This window comes from Streptopelia decaocto (assembly GCF_964273445.1).
Source record: "Streptopelia decaocto genome assembly, chromosome: 1".
Lineage (NCBI taxonomy): Eukaryota > Metazoa > Chordata > Aves > Columbiformes > Columbidae > Streptopelia > Streptopelia decaocto.
In genome coordinates, this window is record NC_138663.1 from 159,738,399 (window position 1) to 159,757,448 (window position 19,050).

At 37.3% G+C, this 19,050-nt stretch overlaps 1 protein-coding gene across 1 annotated transcript in view; it reads right to left on the bottom strand.

Annotated features, from left to right (window-relative positions):
- Positions 1-1,081: 1,081 nt before the first annotated feature.
- GPC5 (glypican 5) overlaps positions 1,082-19,050 on the bottom strand; it is a gene marked incomplete at both ends in the record, with an annotated part of 669,870 nt that continues 651,901 nt past the window's right edge. The window contains one exon of the mRNA XM_082070921.1: positions 1,082-1,239. Coding sequence (XP_081927047.1) covers positions 1,082-1,239 — 158 coding nt within the window. The remainder of the gene's footprint in view (positions 1,240-19,050) is intronic.

Genomic DNA, 19,050 nt, shown 5'->3' on the forward strand with positions numbered 1-19,050 from the left:
AACCTCATGAAGTTGAAAAAAGGAAACGCCAACTCCTGCATCTGGGCAGGAATAACCCCATGTACCAGAGCATGCTGGTCCTGACCAGCTGGAAAACAGTTTTGTAGAGAAGGACCCGGGAGATCCAGTTGGACACCAAGTTGAACATAAGCCAGCGATGTGCTCTGGCAGCAGAGACAACCAACAGCATCTTGGTCTGAATTAGGAAAAACATTGCCAGCAGGTTGAAGGAGGTGATCTTCCTGCTCTGTTGAGCACTAATCAGACCACATCTACAGTGCTGTGTCCAGATCTGGGCTCCCAAGGGCAAGAGAAACATGGACATACTGGACAGAGTCCTGCAAAGGGTCACGAAGATCTTTAAGGGACAGGAACATGTCTCATACAAGGAAAGACTGAGAGAGCTGAGACTGTTCAGCCTGGAGAAGACAAGATGCAGAGGAAATCTCATCAACACGTATAAATACCTGATAAGGGGAGTAAAGAAGATAGAGACAAACTCTTCTCAGTTGTGCCCAGTGGCAGGAGAATAGACAAAGGGCACAAACAGAAATGCATTATATAACATTTAAATGTAAGAAAAAAACTTTTTTGCTCTGAGTGTTCAAGCACTGGAACAGGTTGTCCAAAGAGGCTACAGAGCCTCCGTTGTTGGAGACATTCAAATACCAACTGGACTTGGCCTTGGGTAGCTTGCTCTGCACAGGGTTAGTCTAGATGATCTCCAGGGGCCCCTTTCAGGACTCAGTGATTCTGTGATTTCTTTTTTACAAATTGCTTTTAAGAGAAAGATTACCATATTCAACTTAGTTTTAACATGAAATATTATAAAAGGAAACCTGATTTTGCATAGCTATACAGGTGTTCAAAAAAACCCAAAACCAACAACAACAACAGAACCAAAACACTAGAAAAATGTTACACAAACAACTTTGTTAATATTCAGGCCTAGGATCAGAGAGGCTGATATTACACAAGCTATCATAAATATTGCTATATTCACTGGATCTCTCATTCCAGGCTTGTGAGTCGGGATAAGCAGATGACAATGAGACATGTATATCAAGCCAGAGTTAAACAGTTACCAAAGACTGAGAAATAGTGTTACCAAACTAATCAGCATAAATGTCATGTAATCAGCTACTGTTGTACATCCTGCTCCAGTTGTGTCTAAAGTGCTGCCATCCTTGGTTTGATGGATTTGCTTTACGTCACTGAGGTTCGTCTTGTCTGGCATCCCTGCTGAGACAAATAAGAAAATACAGTATGATACATGCCTTGTCACTACTGGCAACATGTTATAGCTAGAACAAATTTAAATATCCTCAGCACACAGACAGTCACAGTTCAGTTTCTATTAATATATCTCATGTTACTGCCAAATTCAAAGTCCTTTATAATTGCATCTAGAAACATACACTATACTATATGGCTATTCATCGTTGAAAATAGTTCAGAAGTCTGCCAGCTCCAAACAAAGTTGTTCTTGTAGAAATACATCTCAACAAACATTTGCAGACTGAAGTGAATAGTTTTGCAAGTCCGAGTAGTACCTAAAAGTCCACTACTCACATTTTTCTTGGATTTGTAGGAAAAGGAAAATATTTTAATGCAAAATTGCTTGTGTCTGGGTCCCAATATTATTCCAAAATAATGTATACCCGATGGAAGTTATACAGCAAAGTACACTTGTTGTTATATAAAACCTCAATTTTGGCACAATTTAAACAGACTTTACAACACTGTAAAGCAAAATTGTAAAGCTAACTTTAAACAGGAACCCATTTACTGAGTTCCTGGCTGAGTATTTGTACTTTTTTTGGACCAGGGTAAATATTTATCCATCTCAAAACAGTGCTTTCTATGCAAAAAGGATGTAATAGCCCATTATATTTCCTTTGCCTGGTTAAACAATCGGAAACAGAAGGTCTTGCAGACACATTCAGATTTGGTGGCATTGTCAGCTGCTTGTATTTGCTATGAATACTTCTAGACTAACTGTCTCATTCCATATAATAACTTGTGGCATGCCACTATCAATCAAAATTAACAAGTCTAAATTCAGTGTTATTACACGCAACAAATATTGACATTGTAATTACACTGAGACTGAAAAGGCTTCATATAAAGCAAAGTCAATATTTATGTAATTAGGTCAATACATATATAATTCAGAAGGTAAGCTCTACTGTTGGAACAGCAGCATTAGAAAGAAGCTCAGCTCTACTGAGCTGACATATTGATTTTACAGTCTGAGTTTCTGCATTATTATTCATTGTGTAGCTACTTCTTTTCTCTCTACTTGTATCATTAGGAAAGATGAACAAACTGTTTTTTGTTTGCTTGCTTGTTTGTTTTTTAACTATTTTTATGCAAAAGGACTGTGATGAAGTATAAATATTTCAGTCATGGTGCTATCCTGTTTGTTAAACTGGTCTAATGGAAGCTACAGAGACACCCCATTTTTAAAAGGAACAACTGTTTTGGTGCTTGTGTTAAAAATACTCTTTCTCTAAAAGCAGTTTGAAAGCTGCTCTTCATGAACTTGCTGTATGTACTCAAATCTCCTTCCTGTAGCTTTGAAGAAATGCATTAAGGGAAGATCCAGCTAAAGTCAGTCATACTGCCTGAAAAACCTGCTAGAATGAATTTGTCTACTTTGCTGCTGTACTTAGTAGAATATACTGCTATTTTGTGTGGATTTATTGATCTAGTGCTCTTGCCCAGAATTTGTGAAAATTAGCTCTGTGAGCACAATGCAGGTGGACATACAAAGAGGAGGAGTGACAATAGATGTTGAGAAGGAGGGGAATACAACTTCTCCTTATCACGCACATTCAATAACCTGTCCAGAAAAAGATCAGTCACTCAACGCTTCACCAATTGGATGTTTGGTGGATCATCAAACAGGGTATGTCAAGGTGTTTTTTCAGGGAAGTTTTGGAACTAGAACAACAACAACACAAAAGGGTTTGCATAATTTCTCCGGAGATTTAGTGAAGATTTTCCATATTTAAAAAGACTGACTTCAATAGACGGTGAAAAATTCAACTCTCACCTACACAACAAAGCATTTCACAGAGTGCTATACCTATAATGAAGCAGATTTTTCCCCAAGTATAAACAAATACACCATCACAGTAGTGAAATATATGGCCTTAGCTTAAACATCAAGGATATAACTTATTATACAAGATTATTATAATATAAAGAAAAATATTCCTAGATCTTGCAGCTAAAGAAATAACTGGCTTCAGCTAGAGTATGTGATCTGAATCTGAAGGTAATGAGTCTAGATATTAATTACTGGCTGGAGAGTGAGGTTTAATTTCTACTGAAAATTTCATTGACAATATTATGAAAATTAGGGAAAGAATATATTTCATTTTATGGGAAATGTTGGCTCATTTTTTTTTTCTTTTCTTTCCAGCCTTAAATGCAAACCTCAGACTTCAGAAGTTTCCATGAAAAAAGGAGTTTCAAAAAACTGTTGAAAACTACCAGTACATTTTCCTTCTATCAATCAAAATGCCATGAAATATTGAATATAATCTCTGGTGTTACATGCATATACTGTAAGCGTACAGCAAACTGTTCACTTATCTAGTTAGACCCACAGGTCTATGACACAACTTAGACTTTACTGAAATGAGAAGTTCAAAAAATATACTTAGACATGGTCCTGTGCAAAAAATCACTGAACAGAAGGGCAATTCTTAAAAATAGGCTGTTTTAACAGAACTTGGGTTTTTATTTTTTGTTTCATTTGTTTTTTTTTTTTTGTTTTTTTTTTTCTACTTCTAATAAGTATAAATATAAATTTAATTCCTACATCTAGGGTATGCTTTCTATTTAAACAAGTAGTTTCTACTGTCCATTATGCATCAGGATGTAAACACGTATGTTGCCTATCATATATCATAACCAGTAATGGAAGTGATCTTTTCCTCTAAATAAATTCAAATTTTGTGGTTCAAAGCAAACTTGAAATGAGATCTATTCAAACATTTATGTCAGAAAAGACTAAAACCAAATGCAAATGTGTTTGATTTTAGTTTCCTCACATACTAGAAGCTGAAATTATGTTATAGAAGAGGCATTTCAGTTTCCCAAATATAAATGTCCAGTTCAATACCAAAATCATACTAGATCTAACATTCTGAGTGGAAAATAGTAGAATTCAGATATCTAAGATTCAGGGGTTTGTTCTGAAGAGAAGCTACAACTGCAGCACACCAGAAAATAAATCTCTTGGGAATTAAAATCCAAATATAACATTGGCATGAACCTATTTAAAGCAAAGCTGCCAAGTATCACATACCTGTCCCCAGCATCAGCTGTGAAACTCAGTGGCTGCAATCTAAAGTACTGTCTTAGCCTTGTTTAAAAAAAATTAATCAGTAAAAGAATTTCACCAAACATTGTCAAAAATATTACAGTATCTCATTATAGTCTAAGAGCTGCAGAATATTTCTAATGATCTTTAACATCTTCTAAAGATATTTAAAGCTTGTGAGAGGTAATGGTACGGGCAGCCTTGAGAACTGACCTGCTATGATGTTCTCCAGAATATCAACAGCAACAATACAATTTCCATCCAATATTCAGCAAGATCCTTTAACCTTTATTTGAAAAAGTCAAACCTAAAGTCACAGAAGATTTTCATTTGACGTGGAGCTTTTCTACTGAGATTGTTAAAATATTACAAAACTGGGCTATGACTTTTGAGTAGTAGATGCTTGCCTACCAAGGGCCACGTTGGGACCTTAAGCATTTTAAGCATTTTAATTGGAACATACTCTAGTATTGGCCTAGAGTTTGAAACCAAACCAAAAAGTATTTGCGTAACTGTAGTCTGATTTCAAACACCTTGCTATATTATTTTCTATCTGCTGAGTAACATATATCAGAACTAACATGTTTCTTAAAGGGAAAATGAAGCTACCAGAAGAGCTGCTGTAGATTTAGAGAGGAGGAAGAACTGGATTTCTCTCTTTGCATCATTCTTATATTGTTCTGGAATATTCACAAATACAGCTTTTATGACACAAGCATTTTCTATGAGTCTCAAATATGAGGAAGAATTTGAGTAAGGATAGGACAGTGTTTCAGATAGGAAAAAAAAGATTCTATAAATATTAAATGTTTCACAATTCAGCACGAGTTGTAAATGAACAAGAAAACAAAACTACTAACAAGTAGTACAGAGGGAAGGAACCTACATTGCTTTACCATTCTTTCACTGTATTGCTTTTGAAGATGTGAGCAGTGATTATGAGTCAGGAATCAATGTAGTCAAAAGATATGTCTGTTTTTTTGTTTGGGTTTTTTTTGGTTTTTTTTTTTGTTTTGTTTTTGGTTTTTTTTTTTTTAGTTTTCATTTTATGAAGGAGAGATTAACAGCTGATCCATGGAAGCTAAAGAAATATCAACATTTTCAAGCATTTTTCAATTAACTTTTGGGAGCTTTTTAGGCTTTACTTTTAAAGAAAATAAATTATCTAGCATTGCACATTGGTTTGCCGTATCTGAGTTGTAAATCACCTTCCTCAGCTAAATTTCTTAATACTTAAAAATTGTTATCTTTCAGTGAAGCTCCATTTGCTGTAAGGTTCATGAGAAAAGAACAGAGGACTAAACATTATTCATCTAGAATGAAATGAAGGCTTTTGCATTATGGAACTTATTGTCACATAACAGACATATAACTGCTGCCCTATCAATGAAATTAATGAATTAGCACAGAAAAGAGGCTTTGCTGGTACTAAAATTGTATATTGTTGTCCCGGTTTCTGTTGGGACAGAGTTAATTTTCTTCCTAGTAGCTGGTATGGTGCTGTGCTTTGGATTTAGTATGAGAAGAATGTTGGTAATATACTGATGTTTTTGTTGTTGCCAGGTAATCAAGGACTTTTCAGCTTCCCACGCTCTACCAGGTGAACAAGAAGCTGGGAGGGAGCAAAGCCAGAACAGTTGACCCAAACTGGCCAAAGGGATACTCCTTACCATATGACATCCTGCTTCATAAACTGGAGTTGGCCAGGGGGCAAATACTGCTGCTTGGGAACAAATGAGTTATCGGTGTCGTGGGTAGTGAGCAATCACATTGTGCATCACTTGTTTTGTGTATTCTATTCTTATTATTATGTTCCTTTGCTGTCCTATTAAATTGTTCTTATCTCAATATAGAGGGTTTTTTTTTCCCCTTTCTGATTCTCTCACCCATCCCACTGTGTGGTAGGGGAGTGAGAAAGTGGCTACATGGTCTTAGTTGCCAGCTGGGGTTAAACCACGACAGTTGTGACATCGTTTTGATTCCTATCTCCTTTTGTCCTTATGTGAGGTCTAAAATTTCAATGTGGGTGTAACAAATTATTGTGTCACTTCCAGCAGCTTGTCAGTAAATGTGAAAGAGAAAAGAAGGTTCAAAATCAAAATGAATAGATTTTACCAAAACAGTAAATCTCTGTTTTACTATTTAAGACTGCATGTGACCATTGCCTGATGCTTTTGAGGTGGGAGAAACAATAAGATTTACTGAAAAGTTTAAATAGTCAGTCTATTGGGACCCCTAACTTCTGGTATCTGGCGATTAATGTGTGCCTTGGAGCACAGGGATGCATATCTATTATGCTTATCGAGTGAATGATTCTCATAATTCTCATTAATTAATGCTATGTTTTCTACAGTCACTTTGCCTTGTGCAAGAAGAAGCCAATCCAAAAGCAATGAAAAGCCAAAATAAAAAATAACAAGCCAAAAATGTGCTTGCACCTTCTCAGTTATATGAGATAATTTTAAAATACGAAGGCCAGAGTCCTTAAAATACATCCATGAAAAACAATTCAGTAGAGTTTGGGTTTTTTTTTAAATCACAGAATCACAGAATCACAGAATCGACTGGGTTGGAAAAGACCTCAGAGATCATCGAGTCCAACCCTTGGTCCAACTCTAGTCCGTTTATTAGATCATGGCACTAAGTGCCATGTCCAATCTCAGTTTAAAAACCTCCAGGGACGGCGAGTCCACCACCTCCCTGGGCAGGCCATTCCAATGCCTGACCACTCTCTCTGTAAAGAATTTCTTTCTAATATCCAGCCTAAATTTCCCCTGGCAGAGTTTAAGCCCATGCCCCCTTGTCCTATTACAGATGAGCTCATATTTTGGCAGAACAGAATTTCATATGCTTTGCTATAGTGGTTCTATGGGTCAGTTTATGTCAGCAATGATAAGCTTAATTGCAAGCACCATCCTGAATGCAGCATAAAATAGCATTACACTGATGCTGAAGTGGTGAGCTTTAGAAGATAATAACAGATGATATGCAAGGCGTGATTAATTCCATTCAGTTTTTCATATCTGTACAGTCTACATCTACAGCTAGGGTTCAGTTGGTCAAACATAGCCATCTACAGACATTTTAGATACAGGGGAGGGGGGTATTGCTGTTGTCATATAGCTGCCAATCTAAAAGCAGCCTGATTCTTATAAAACACTTCAAGGATGTCTCGGACATCCTAGAGCATCTCCAGTGGCTTTTGGCACTTCTGTTTAGACAAATTAATCCTGCCCTGCATCAAAGTTAGATACTGCAGCTCCCATTATAGTGAATGTAGAGAAATAAGTAAATGCAGAAGCACATGGGGTATTCAGATGTAGACACTTAGACTGAATTTGGAGAGATGAATCCTACACTTAGTCAAATAACAGGTTCATCACTGAGTGATCAGTGGATATTTTCTGAAATATTCCCTGTCATTATGTTTTATATCTTTGGTGGAAAAAAACAAACCAAACCAAACAAACGAACAACTAAATACTGAATCATGTAGCTCTGGCAAATGGATTGCATTTTATTTTTGCTTCTGTACCTAAACTGCTGCCTTTAAACATCATTGGTTCCAGCATCTGGTGTTAAAAGGCAGGATTAAGGGCTGCCACATTGAAAATAGTGAATGTCCGATGTGTGCAAATATCTCTGAAAAGCCAGTACTTTGTTAAAGTGTTTCTTGCTAAAGTACAGAAGGAGTCATTGCAGCTATATTTATGTAGCTAAATACACATCTCAGAAGGAGATCCTTCAGGCAAAGTGGTGAGTGGCTTATGTCTACTGTGCTCAGAAATTGCAATGCCTAGAAGAAAGTGCAAAACAAATCCCTGCTATATAGTACAATGCCTTGCATCTCTTATAAGCCACACACAGTGGTCTTCTTGTCTCATTTTGTTTGCTTGGAGTTCAAAGTGCCTGAAAAAAACCATGAGGGCTGTGCTGCAACCCACCAGGTGGTATTTAAACAACACAAAACTGAAGGATACAGTTACAGGCTCCGGGATATGATATCCAGGCATGGGAAAGTGTTCTGAAAATAAAAAAGCATGCTGTTGAGGAACTTTGTAGGGCAGCGAAATCCAAGCCTTTGGTCGTCTGGTTGGTGTTAATTTTTTGGAAGCAGCTGTTGGAGTGAAGTACCCAGAGAACCTGAAGTTTATTTTGGAGGGATGGAGACTGTTTTCTTCAACATCGAGCCATGGAGTGAAATAACATTTATGCAATATGGTCAACAGAGCTGAAACTGGGAGACAACTCACAAGCTAAGTTATTTGACAGTGCAGACATAGCCAGTGAAATCACTGAAATTTGGAGAATTTCTTAGTGTCATAGGAAGGTTCTGTACTGTAATACAAATGCTAGCAACAAATTCTTAATGTCTTCATGAGTCTCACCTCTGTAACTGGCTGGTCATTTCTTTCAGTGAATGCAATCATCTGGGTTTTCATGGCTGCTCCTAAGAAAAGTAGCTCAGGAAACCTAAATGACATCCAAGGCAGGACCTTGAGCAGGAGTACCAAAGGATTGAACCTGATCTATATGCCACAAGACAACGTGAAACAGGGAGATGATGCTCACTTAGGAGCCATGGCAACTGAAAATCCATGTTTAGCTTGCCTCCACAAAGGGAAATCGTTAATGACTGGATTTTTGTATCCATATGTGAACTGTAGTGATAATCAAGCCATCATTGGATTTGGTTGTCTCTCAGAGTAACCTGTGCTTTATCCACTCTCTTCTTAAGTGATCGAGCTTTAACCAGTTTCCCCAGGGAAAACTATGTCATTCTCCATATAACGTAGAATGCTGTAGCATGATGCAAGTAACAACTCTTTGAAACACAGTGTATTGATCTGTTGTCAGTTTTTGCTCTTCGTCTATGCACTAAACATAGATACTGTTATGCACAAAGCTTCTGGAATGGGTAACTGGTACTTAATTGGAGGAAATAATTTGATCTAAAATCCTCCTTTTTGACTTTATATATTCTAATCATCATTGTAATAATACACAAATCAACACAAATAGCAATTTTAAATGCATAGGGAATATCAAGATGCAAGTAATCTCACCTACAAAGAAAGTAATAGTATTACTGTTATTGTCAGAAAGCAATTAAGAAATCTGCTTAATGGCATTAGCTAAGATAATTCTTCATGGTTAACCATATATTAGGAAATGAATCAAACATTATGTTTAACTGCACATATTTTAAGAAATCTGTATATATGAGAAACAGTGTAACCAATTAACATTAAGTCTGGCAAGTAATTTTAACTACAACAGAAGCAGACATTAGGTCTCTGTTCTAGTATTTGAAAGTTTTCTTTCAAAGTTGACAGTAGCATTTGTTTCACATTATACATTAATGAACTCAGTATTTCCATTTCAAAAACAAAGCTTTCATGAGTTAATGTAACACAAACAAATGGTGTCACAAACCAAAACATTTCCATTTATTTCACATTCTTAAGAATTAGAAAGAGATAACGTTATTTGTTGAAATGCTTAATGTATACTTTTATACTTGTAGGTCAGTTTTAGCAAGTAATAAAATCTTAGATGTCTAAAAGACTTGGTTATATTTTGCATACAAGACTGAAACAACTATTTTTCATCTGAGGGAGAGAGAACCACAGTAACCTTCACTAGATCTATTCCTATTGCTTTTTTATGCAATAGCTTATAAATCCATGTTCATTACAACTTCAGTGCTCCAGGTTGCTGGAATCAGCATTGTCAATAATGCCTCTTTTAAAAGAAGAAATCCATCTTTTCAATCCTTTTCACTATTGAGGAACTTTTAACCTTTATCATTAACCTATGCAAAAGCTTTCTGATCAATATAAAATTAAAATAGGGCTAAAGTCCCATAAATTAGACTGGAAAAAAAAGTAAGCAAATTCTTAATTATCTGTATTTTTATCTAATCAGTACTAATTTCTGCCCTCTGAGTCAGGTGTCCCATAGAAATTACTGTCCTTTGAAACAATTTATCCATGTGATTTTAAAAATATTTTTGTTTTTCCATTTGCTGTAGGAGATTTATAAGCAATAATGCTAATTCATACAAAACTACCACCTAGAAGAAAGCAGTGAATTTGAACTGAAACTCCTGAAAGTAGTGTGTGAACTTGAGTTGTGGCAGAATCTTATCTATTAGGCCCATAAAGAAAATGAAATATTTTGAGGGTTTTTTTTATATCATTCAGATTCCCAAGATTTATGGCCCAACTTAACTGTAGCAGTTCATTATTTCACTGTTTGTCTGGATGCTGTTTTTTTAAAAAAAAAGCTATAAAGTCAGTCTTTTCCAGAAGAGAAATCTGAACTAAACAAATTTGCATTGTTAAGATCATGAAGTAACTGGCAATTTTTTTCCAGTCAGTTCACCTAGAATTCTGGACTTTCCACTTTCTGTTAAAAGAAACATAGCCTGTAGATTAGCTTAATCCCCCCAAACACTGATACATTAAACTGTCCTTCTTAATTTTTGCTGTAAAGCATACTTAATAGCATATTTCCACAATTTAAGCTGATTTAAGGCAGGACTGCTTGCAGTCATTTCCTCATCATGTCTGCCAGGTAGGGGCTATAAAGCCACCTGTTGCCACTCACTGGCATGTGCAAGATCTGGAGTGAACCGAGTCCCAGAGGTGAGCCATCAAATCTGTGATTTTTCTTGCTGAGTTAGTTTTACTGCAGCTTGAGTTTACTTTTAGAACCACCCCACAGTGGGATCAGATAAGTGCTGGCAAGAGGAAGAAGGATCATGCTGTTATAATCCAGGAAAGGACTTAAGCTGTCAGCTAACAACAACATCGTAAAGCACCCAGAAACAGATTGAGAAAAATGTATAATCCACTGTTGATATCTGACCTGAACCCATATCAAAGACAGGATTACTGACAAAAAAGGAAGTGTGAAGCAGTAAAGAAGGTAGATGTCCTTGTCTCCGTTCCTTCCCTGTAAACAAACGCACAGCTTTTCTGCTTATAAATAAGAATGCAACACAGAGTTTCTCTTTGGTTGCTGATTTCTCTTCCTTTCTGGGGTAACTATTGGTTCCCCAGGTTTTAGTTCAGCTATTATGTTGAGATATGTATCAAAAGCATGTGACTTAAAAGAATTTAGCTCCTCATGTCTTCTTAGAAATGCATTCTCTAATCAGATTATGAGGTTTAAAAAATACATTTTTTCAGCTAAATTTTTGCTCTCCAATTTTCATTTCAGAGATGGTCCTTTCTGGCAGAGCATTTCAATTTATTTCTGGCTAGATGAATGTCTGCAATAAATACTGTGGTGCTTGCTGATGGCTATTGGTCTGCATCCCTCAGTGTATTCAGTGTTATGAAATGCCATAGGAAGTATTGTGTATCCACAAGCACAAGATCTTTGATCTAAACTCACTAAAACTGGACAGTTAAACATCAAAGTAAGTGCATTCTTTAAGTTCAGAGATAACCATCAGATGATTCAAAGACTAAACACAGTAATTGTAGCAGTTTTACCTCTCCCTATGATAGCCGGCCTTGCAGAATTCACATCAATATGCATGTTTCACTCAAATATATGTTCCCATTCAGCAACACACAATTAGTGCTGCTTCTGTTTGTCTCCTGAGAATCTGTCCACAAACAGAAAAAACTGCTCTCCCCTTCACACCCCCACAGCTAAGAAGGCTGGCCATTGACTTGATTTGCTCTGGTCAACTGACTGGGGAAAGCAGTTTCTAACAAAAGCAAGATACCAGTCTCCAGGCTTGTAAGAAAAAAGTAATGTACTAACAGGCCTCAAGATAACATGTGGGAAAAAGGAAAAGAAAGATTGAGGAAAAAAGATTATTTCTTTGTTTTCAAGATTGGTAGTGTTGATATGAGGGAAGCCAAAATAAAACCTATATGGTTTCAAGAGTTCCTTCTTCAAAATACATAAGCTGTGCTTGCTCCTTCTGGCTGAAGGGAAAGGCCCATCTAACTTAATTTACTTAACTAAGCATAAAGAAAGAAACTGAACTGCTGTTTCAGTTTAATTTGATAATTTAGATATATTTTCAAAACAAGATTTAGTTACAATGCAGCTCTTCAAAAAGAACAGGAGGACAGATAGATGAGAAAGAGCTGAACTTTCACAGTTTAGGTTTTTAACCTGAAGATATCGATCTAAGAGAGAAAGAATTGGGTAAACAATGAATGATGGGTGAAAAGTGAAGAGTAGAGAAAAAGGTGACCTCTATTTAAAGTAACTCTCTGTGGACCTGTAAGTTAAAGACACTATAAGTTTTTGTTTTGGTTTTGGGTTTTTTTTTTTTGGTTGGAAGGCACTAATTTTGGCTTTAGAGCTACTTCCAGTGGGGCACAGTAAGTTGAGCTATACCGTTGTCAGTGGAGAGGCACGTGAAAATGTTAAAGGCATTAGTTATTTGTGCATGGCTGAATCTTGGGAACTAAAGGGACACACTGTGAAATCATTCTGTGAACATTCTTTTCATTTTAAGCTTCTGTATTCTTCTTCAGCATGTGTATGGGATGACGGATTAGAGTACCTGGGCCTTCAAGTTTAAAAAAAAAAAAAAAGTTCACTATATAGTGGATAAGTCTACATCTTAGGAAAAGGTGAGGAATTTAGATCTTCTCTTACACACTAAATGTCAAAATAACTTCTTATTACTTTAAAGCAGTTGATTTTGGAAACTATATCCAAGTTGGTTTATTTTTATTTTACCACTGATAAACATCTTTTAAAGGCTTATGGCAAAATTGGCAGAGGGGGTCAAGCCTTAAGGTAAGGCAGCAATGGAGATGCTAAGAAAGTAGATTCTGGAACTAGTACTATCAAAATCTACAACCAGTGTAAGGAGACCAAGACTGCAGCTACACAAACTAGAAATTGAGCATGAAAAGACAGAAATTCTTATACAACTAAAAAGGCAGAATTGGAGCAGAATGAATGAATGCATTCAAAAGCTAATGTAAGTGAAATGATAAAAGAAAATCTCCAAAAATAGTTCAGCAGAATAAGCAGATGAACTAAACTGCTGAAAAGGCAGACTCTAGGTTTTTAATAAATCAATAATACTACAAGTCTGGGAAAGTCATGTAAGCTTAAGTGGTACTCATGACAGCTCTTTCCTCCTTGTGGTGTGCCATCCTCCTGTGTGCCCTCTCCTTCAGGCTTATGGATGAGTCATATCATGTCGAGCTCCTCCTTCACACAGTCCCAGGACATATCCAGTACACTCTGGTCATGCTCCAGTCATTTCCACAGCCAGCAGGGAACTAGGGAACAGCAGAGATGCTCAAGGTGTGTAGCAGCAGAAGAGTATCAAACTCCCAACACCCTCTCGGACATGAGATCAAGACAGTTTCTTCTCATTTTGCCAGAAAAACTGTCAAGAAACATAGCTATGACTTTGGTAGCAGGGTTACGGAAGGTTGAGAGGTGAGATGAATTCTCCCAGCGGTTGCTGATGTGTCTGTCTGGGCAGTTAGGGTGACCCTAGCACAGGTTATGCTTTTGCTGGTGGGGTACAGTAATGCAAGACCTGAATATGCCTGGATTGGTGACAGTAACAGTTTCTGTCACCTGTCCAATGATCTCCAGGCAAGGTCAGGTGTTGAACAAGGCCCATATCCATCCAGAAGACAAGTCAAGAATAACAACAGAAAATGGGGTCAGAGACAGAAGGTTTCTTTCCACATCAATCTGAAGCCATCCAGGAGGCAGTACTGGAGATAATTATATCCACAAAACATCTCAGGCAAGGCCTGAACTGAGTTGAATGGGGCTCTTGGTTCCATGTCCAAGAAGGCAAGGGTGGAAGCCTGGGTAGGGTTCTTAGGGGAATTAAGGCTTAAAATAAGGAACATGGGTATACCTCTGTGCCAACTGTCTGAAAATGGTCCTTAATTTGTGTTTCACAGCACCCTAACACTTCATCCACTTCACAGAGGGGTGTCTAAAGCTGCAAAAGGCTCTTGTTCTGCTTGAGTATGGCACAGGCACAGATAGATGTGATGAGTGACTGGTTTGGTGTCCCTCACAGCACAAGTGTCTCTTCATTCTTCCTGTTGCATGCACCTATCCCAGCAGTCTCCTGCTGCAGTACCAGCTATGGGCTTTGGAAGAGACAGGCAGGTTGTCAGAGCCAGCCCCAGGGTGTTCCTGATGACCTTGGGGGTACATGAGACTAGTAGGGCACTCTCTGGGGATTATCTCCAACATGTTTTTCTAAAATACAATCTGCCTGCAAAAGACTGTGGTTTCCTCATCTATATATATAGCTGTGAACTTCATCCTCCAGATAAACATACTGGAATGAAAGTGAGAAAGCATCTGGGGACAGCAGCACCGTAGTCAGCCGCTCTGAAGGACTTACATGCTGGTTTTAATTCCTCAAATATATGTGAAGGAGAGATCTGACATCAAGCTGTTCATGGACTGCATCTATGTTCCCAGCCAACATTCAACAGAAGAGTCTGAGGAACACAGTCCTCCCAAAGAAATTGAGGCCTTTGAGATGATTGTGTGCTGCCAACATGTAGTGAGTCAAATATCCTTCCAGGCAAGCCTGGGGGGTAGGAGGAGCGATACTGAGAATTATTTCCAGACTCCTTCTGAAAGCTATTGTCTATGAACTCTTCCTAAGAACTTACTGGTGAGTCTCTGTCCATCCTTCCTTGTTCCCAAAGAACTCCCGTCCATTTTCTCCCAAGGAAGTGAAGTTCAAGCATCATCTCTCTTCTAGGTGTCAGTCTTACAGCAGGGTGGATGTATTGGGACTACACAACTTTGAAAGAGGAAAAGGGACTAGTCAAGGCCTTTTTTTAAAGTGGATGGCCAGTTGTTTTGTTTTTTTTTTTGGTGTTGTTTTTTTGTTGTTGTTTTTGTTTTTGTTTTGTTTTGTGTTTTTGTTTGTTTGTTTTGGGGTTTTTGTTTGTTTTTTGGTGTGTTTTTGTTAGTTAGTTTGTTTGTTTGTTTTTAGTTCTAAATTATCCATTGTGTATATAAAACATCCTAGGAATTTCAAGGTTGCATAACTTCTCTTCCATGGCAACAGAACAGACCACTTTCTGTGTGGCTCTGTTGCCTGCTATATAGACTGTGTGGGGAAAAAGGATAACAGTGTTAGCTACTGGAGAGGACCAGGACTGGAGACTACCTGAGGTTAGGAATGTAGCAAGTGAATGCAACCAGGTCCTCCAAGAGGGACCTGGACATGACCCTCTGCCTTTCAGAGTCTTACGCAAACTCGCTGATTCCACCAAATAGGCAGAACACAATCCTATCAGAAGATGCTAATCCATTTGAGCAAAACCACTTAAATTCCTTAGATTTACACATAACAAAAGATTACTTCAATAGCCTAACAGTTTAGCCAAATATGTGCTGATATTGTCACTGTAATGTGCATCTGCCACTTGATCCCATAATCCCATGCTGCAGTCTTTCCACTCCCCAAGTCTCTCTTTAGATTACTCAGTCTAGAGCCGATTTAAAGAATAATATTTCTTTGGTGGAGATTAAGGGCAGATAAAAATATTGCAAATAATATCATGTTTCTTGACTTATTAATCACATTATTTTTCACGGCAACATATTTATTTGTTCAGTCTAAACTTTGAATTTCATATTAAAATATAAGGAACTGAGACCAGCCAAGACTTACTGGGCTTTGACAAGCTTTGTTATATATATACTACTTTCAAGCAGAAAGTTGTTGTAAGCAAAAGAAAACAAAAAATCAAACTTATCAGCATAATCAAGAATTACATCACTGTTAAAATTTTTGGTTTATGAAAAAAATTGTAAATATTATAGAAAAAATGATGTACTAAATGACTTTAAAAACAATTTTCTTGAAAAAAATAATGTCTGAAAGACTATTTTAAGCAAGTTGTGTACATTCTCTGCATTCTCAATGATGGCTTTTGCTTCCCATAAAACATTATATTTACAAATTTAGTAATAATATAGTCGATTTTCAAGGGTAAGAAAAAAGAGGTGTGGCATTCATAATGCTTGAAAACATTGAATGATGTACACATATGCTAGGCATTACTGAAAGCAGAGAGATATCTTGCTGTTTAATCCTTTTATTGTCACAGTGATCAACCTGCCAGATGCAAACTATTTTTAGTGGCTTTCTCTGCACATGGACTATGAAAGCATAAATAAATGAGACAATAAAACAGTTTTCTCCACACAGGTGGTCTGATTTATAAATAACGTGGATAACGAACATATTTTACACCCTATATCAATCAAAATCCTAAGAAAGTATGATTAGCCATTGTTACAAAATTGGGACTTTAAGGACTGATTTAATTCTGAATGTAAAAAAAATAAAACATCTTTCACTTCTATATTCAGTGAATTGCAGTCCTAGCATTCTTTTAAAATGCATCAGTAAACCAGATTGCTTTTTAATCTGGCACATAGAAAAATAAAGAAAAAAGTATTATACATGTATTCCATTTTGACTTTTTGGAAGAAGACTAAGTGATATTTAAAACTGCCTATTGTTTTACACTTGAACTGTAATACCCAAAATAGCATGTTAGGGACAGTTAGTAATCTCATTCAAATTTTTGTCTGACATGAAGAGAAATTGTAAACAGGAAAATGAAGATGCACAAGCCTAAATAATTATACACTCCCAAGCTTATTTTTAGATGATACATCCAGAATGTGTGTGGATATCTTAATACACTCTGAAGCTGGGGAAATTCAGTGGCCTGCATTATGCACAACATCAGATTAAATGACCAAAATGGAATCTGTCTGGCTGTAGATCTGTTAATCTATGTGCAGACTGAAATCCTCTTGAACTGGAATTAATAACTTATTAGCCAGACTTCCACATTATCTCTTCAACTGAGAACTCTCTAATTATATGAAATGAGGTCTAAGTGCTCACAAATGGGATAGCTTGACCTGATGAGCTTGTCTTGAGCTTATGGAGCTGATTTTTAATTCACAGAGTTCTTTCAAACAGTTTTGGGGTTTTTTGGTGTGTTTTTTTATAATTGTGTGTGTGTGTGGGGGGGGGTTATTATTTTTTAATTTTTTTAATATTTTTTTTTAAGAAAGAAAGCAAGCAATTCAGACACTTCAAATACTCAGTGTTTACCATTAAATTCTTATGTTCACTGGCTTTGCCATATTATATTGAACTTTTATAATTTGCAAATGACAATCATCTTTCAAAGCCACGCAAAATTAGAAAGAGATTAAAATTATTCCTATAATGAGCACTTTTGTGTCAAAATGAATTAATAAGTTCCAAAGAGATAAATTCCTGAAAATAGGGCTTTACTAGGTGACACTTACTTGAAGCATTGCACTCAACGCTGTCATAGTTGAGTCCCTAAGCACAACCTAGCCACTAGAAATTCTGTACCTAGGCTCCTACCAATGCTTTGTATTCAGATGACATCTTTCAAAGTGTTCCACTGTGCAAATACTTTCTCCAGAAAGATATTGTACCTCTAGGACTGTAGGTGATTTCTGTGCGTTCTTTACTGGTGCTAAGAACCTGAGAAACAGATGATTAAATATGAGTAACCTTTCTCCATGCCTATGGTGTAACTGTTCCAAATCTTTCTCTCTGTTTTTAAAGGAGTATTTTAAAATAGTTCATGGTCTAAATGTTGAATAACATCATTAAGACTACAGCTAGGCTGTGCTTAGCATTTTTGCCCTGTGGAGTGAGTATGAAGAAAGAAATAGGTCTACTCAAATCTGCATCTCTTAGACCAAACTTTCAGCTCGTATAACAGAACATATGTGATTTTTTTTTTTTTTTTCATTGTACTGTGGTCTCAGCATAATACTGTGATTTAGAATCTGGCCCAGATTTTCTGAAATGTTTGGCTCAAACTGAAATGTGACTAAAGATGGTCATTCGGCCTAAGGAGTTTCATTATCTAAATACACAATTATTTTAGAATTCCCAGACGTATTTCCAGATATGTTCCTTGTTTTTATGGGGGACTTCAACTTACCAGATGTCTGCTGGAAATACAACACAGCAGAGAGGAAGCAGTCTAGCTGGCTCCTGGAGTGCATGGAAGACAACTTCCTAACACAGCTGGTTAGTGAGCTGTTGTTTGTAAACAGAGAAGGACTCGTGGGCAACATGTTGGTTGGAGGTCGCCTTGGGCATAGTGATCATGAAATGACAGAGTTTTCTACTCTTGGAAAAATAAGAAGGCTGGACAGTAGAACTGTCACTTTGGACTTCCGAAGGGCAGACTTTGATCTGTTTAGGACGCTGGTTGGCAGAGTCCCTTGGGAGGCAGCCCTGAAGGACAAAGGAGTCCAGGAAGGCTGATCTCTCTTCAAGAAGGTGATCTTAGAGGTGCAGGAGCAGGCTGTCCCTGTGTGCCAGAAGGCAAGATCCGGGCAACTACAGGCCTGTTAGTCTAATCTTGGTGCCAGGGAAGGTCATGGAACAGATCATCCTGAGTGACACCACATGGCATATATAAGAAAAGAATGCGATCAGGCCCAGTCAGCATGGTTTTATGAAAGGCAGGTCCTGTTTGACCAACCTGATCTCCTTCTATGACAAGATGACCCACCTAATAGTTGAGAGAAAGGCTGTGGATAGTGTGTATTTAGATTTCAGCAAGGCCTGGAGAAGCTGGAGCTCATGGCCTGGATGGGTGTACTCTGTGATGGATAAAGAACTGGCTGGAGGGCTGGACCCAAAGAGT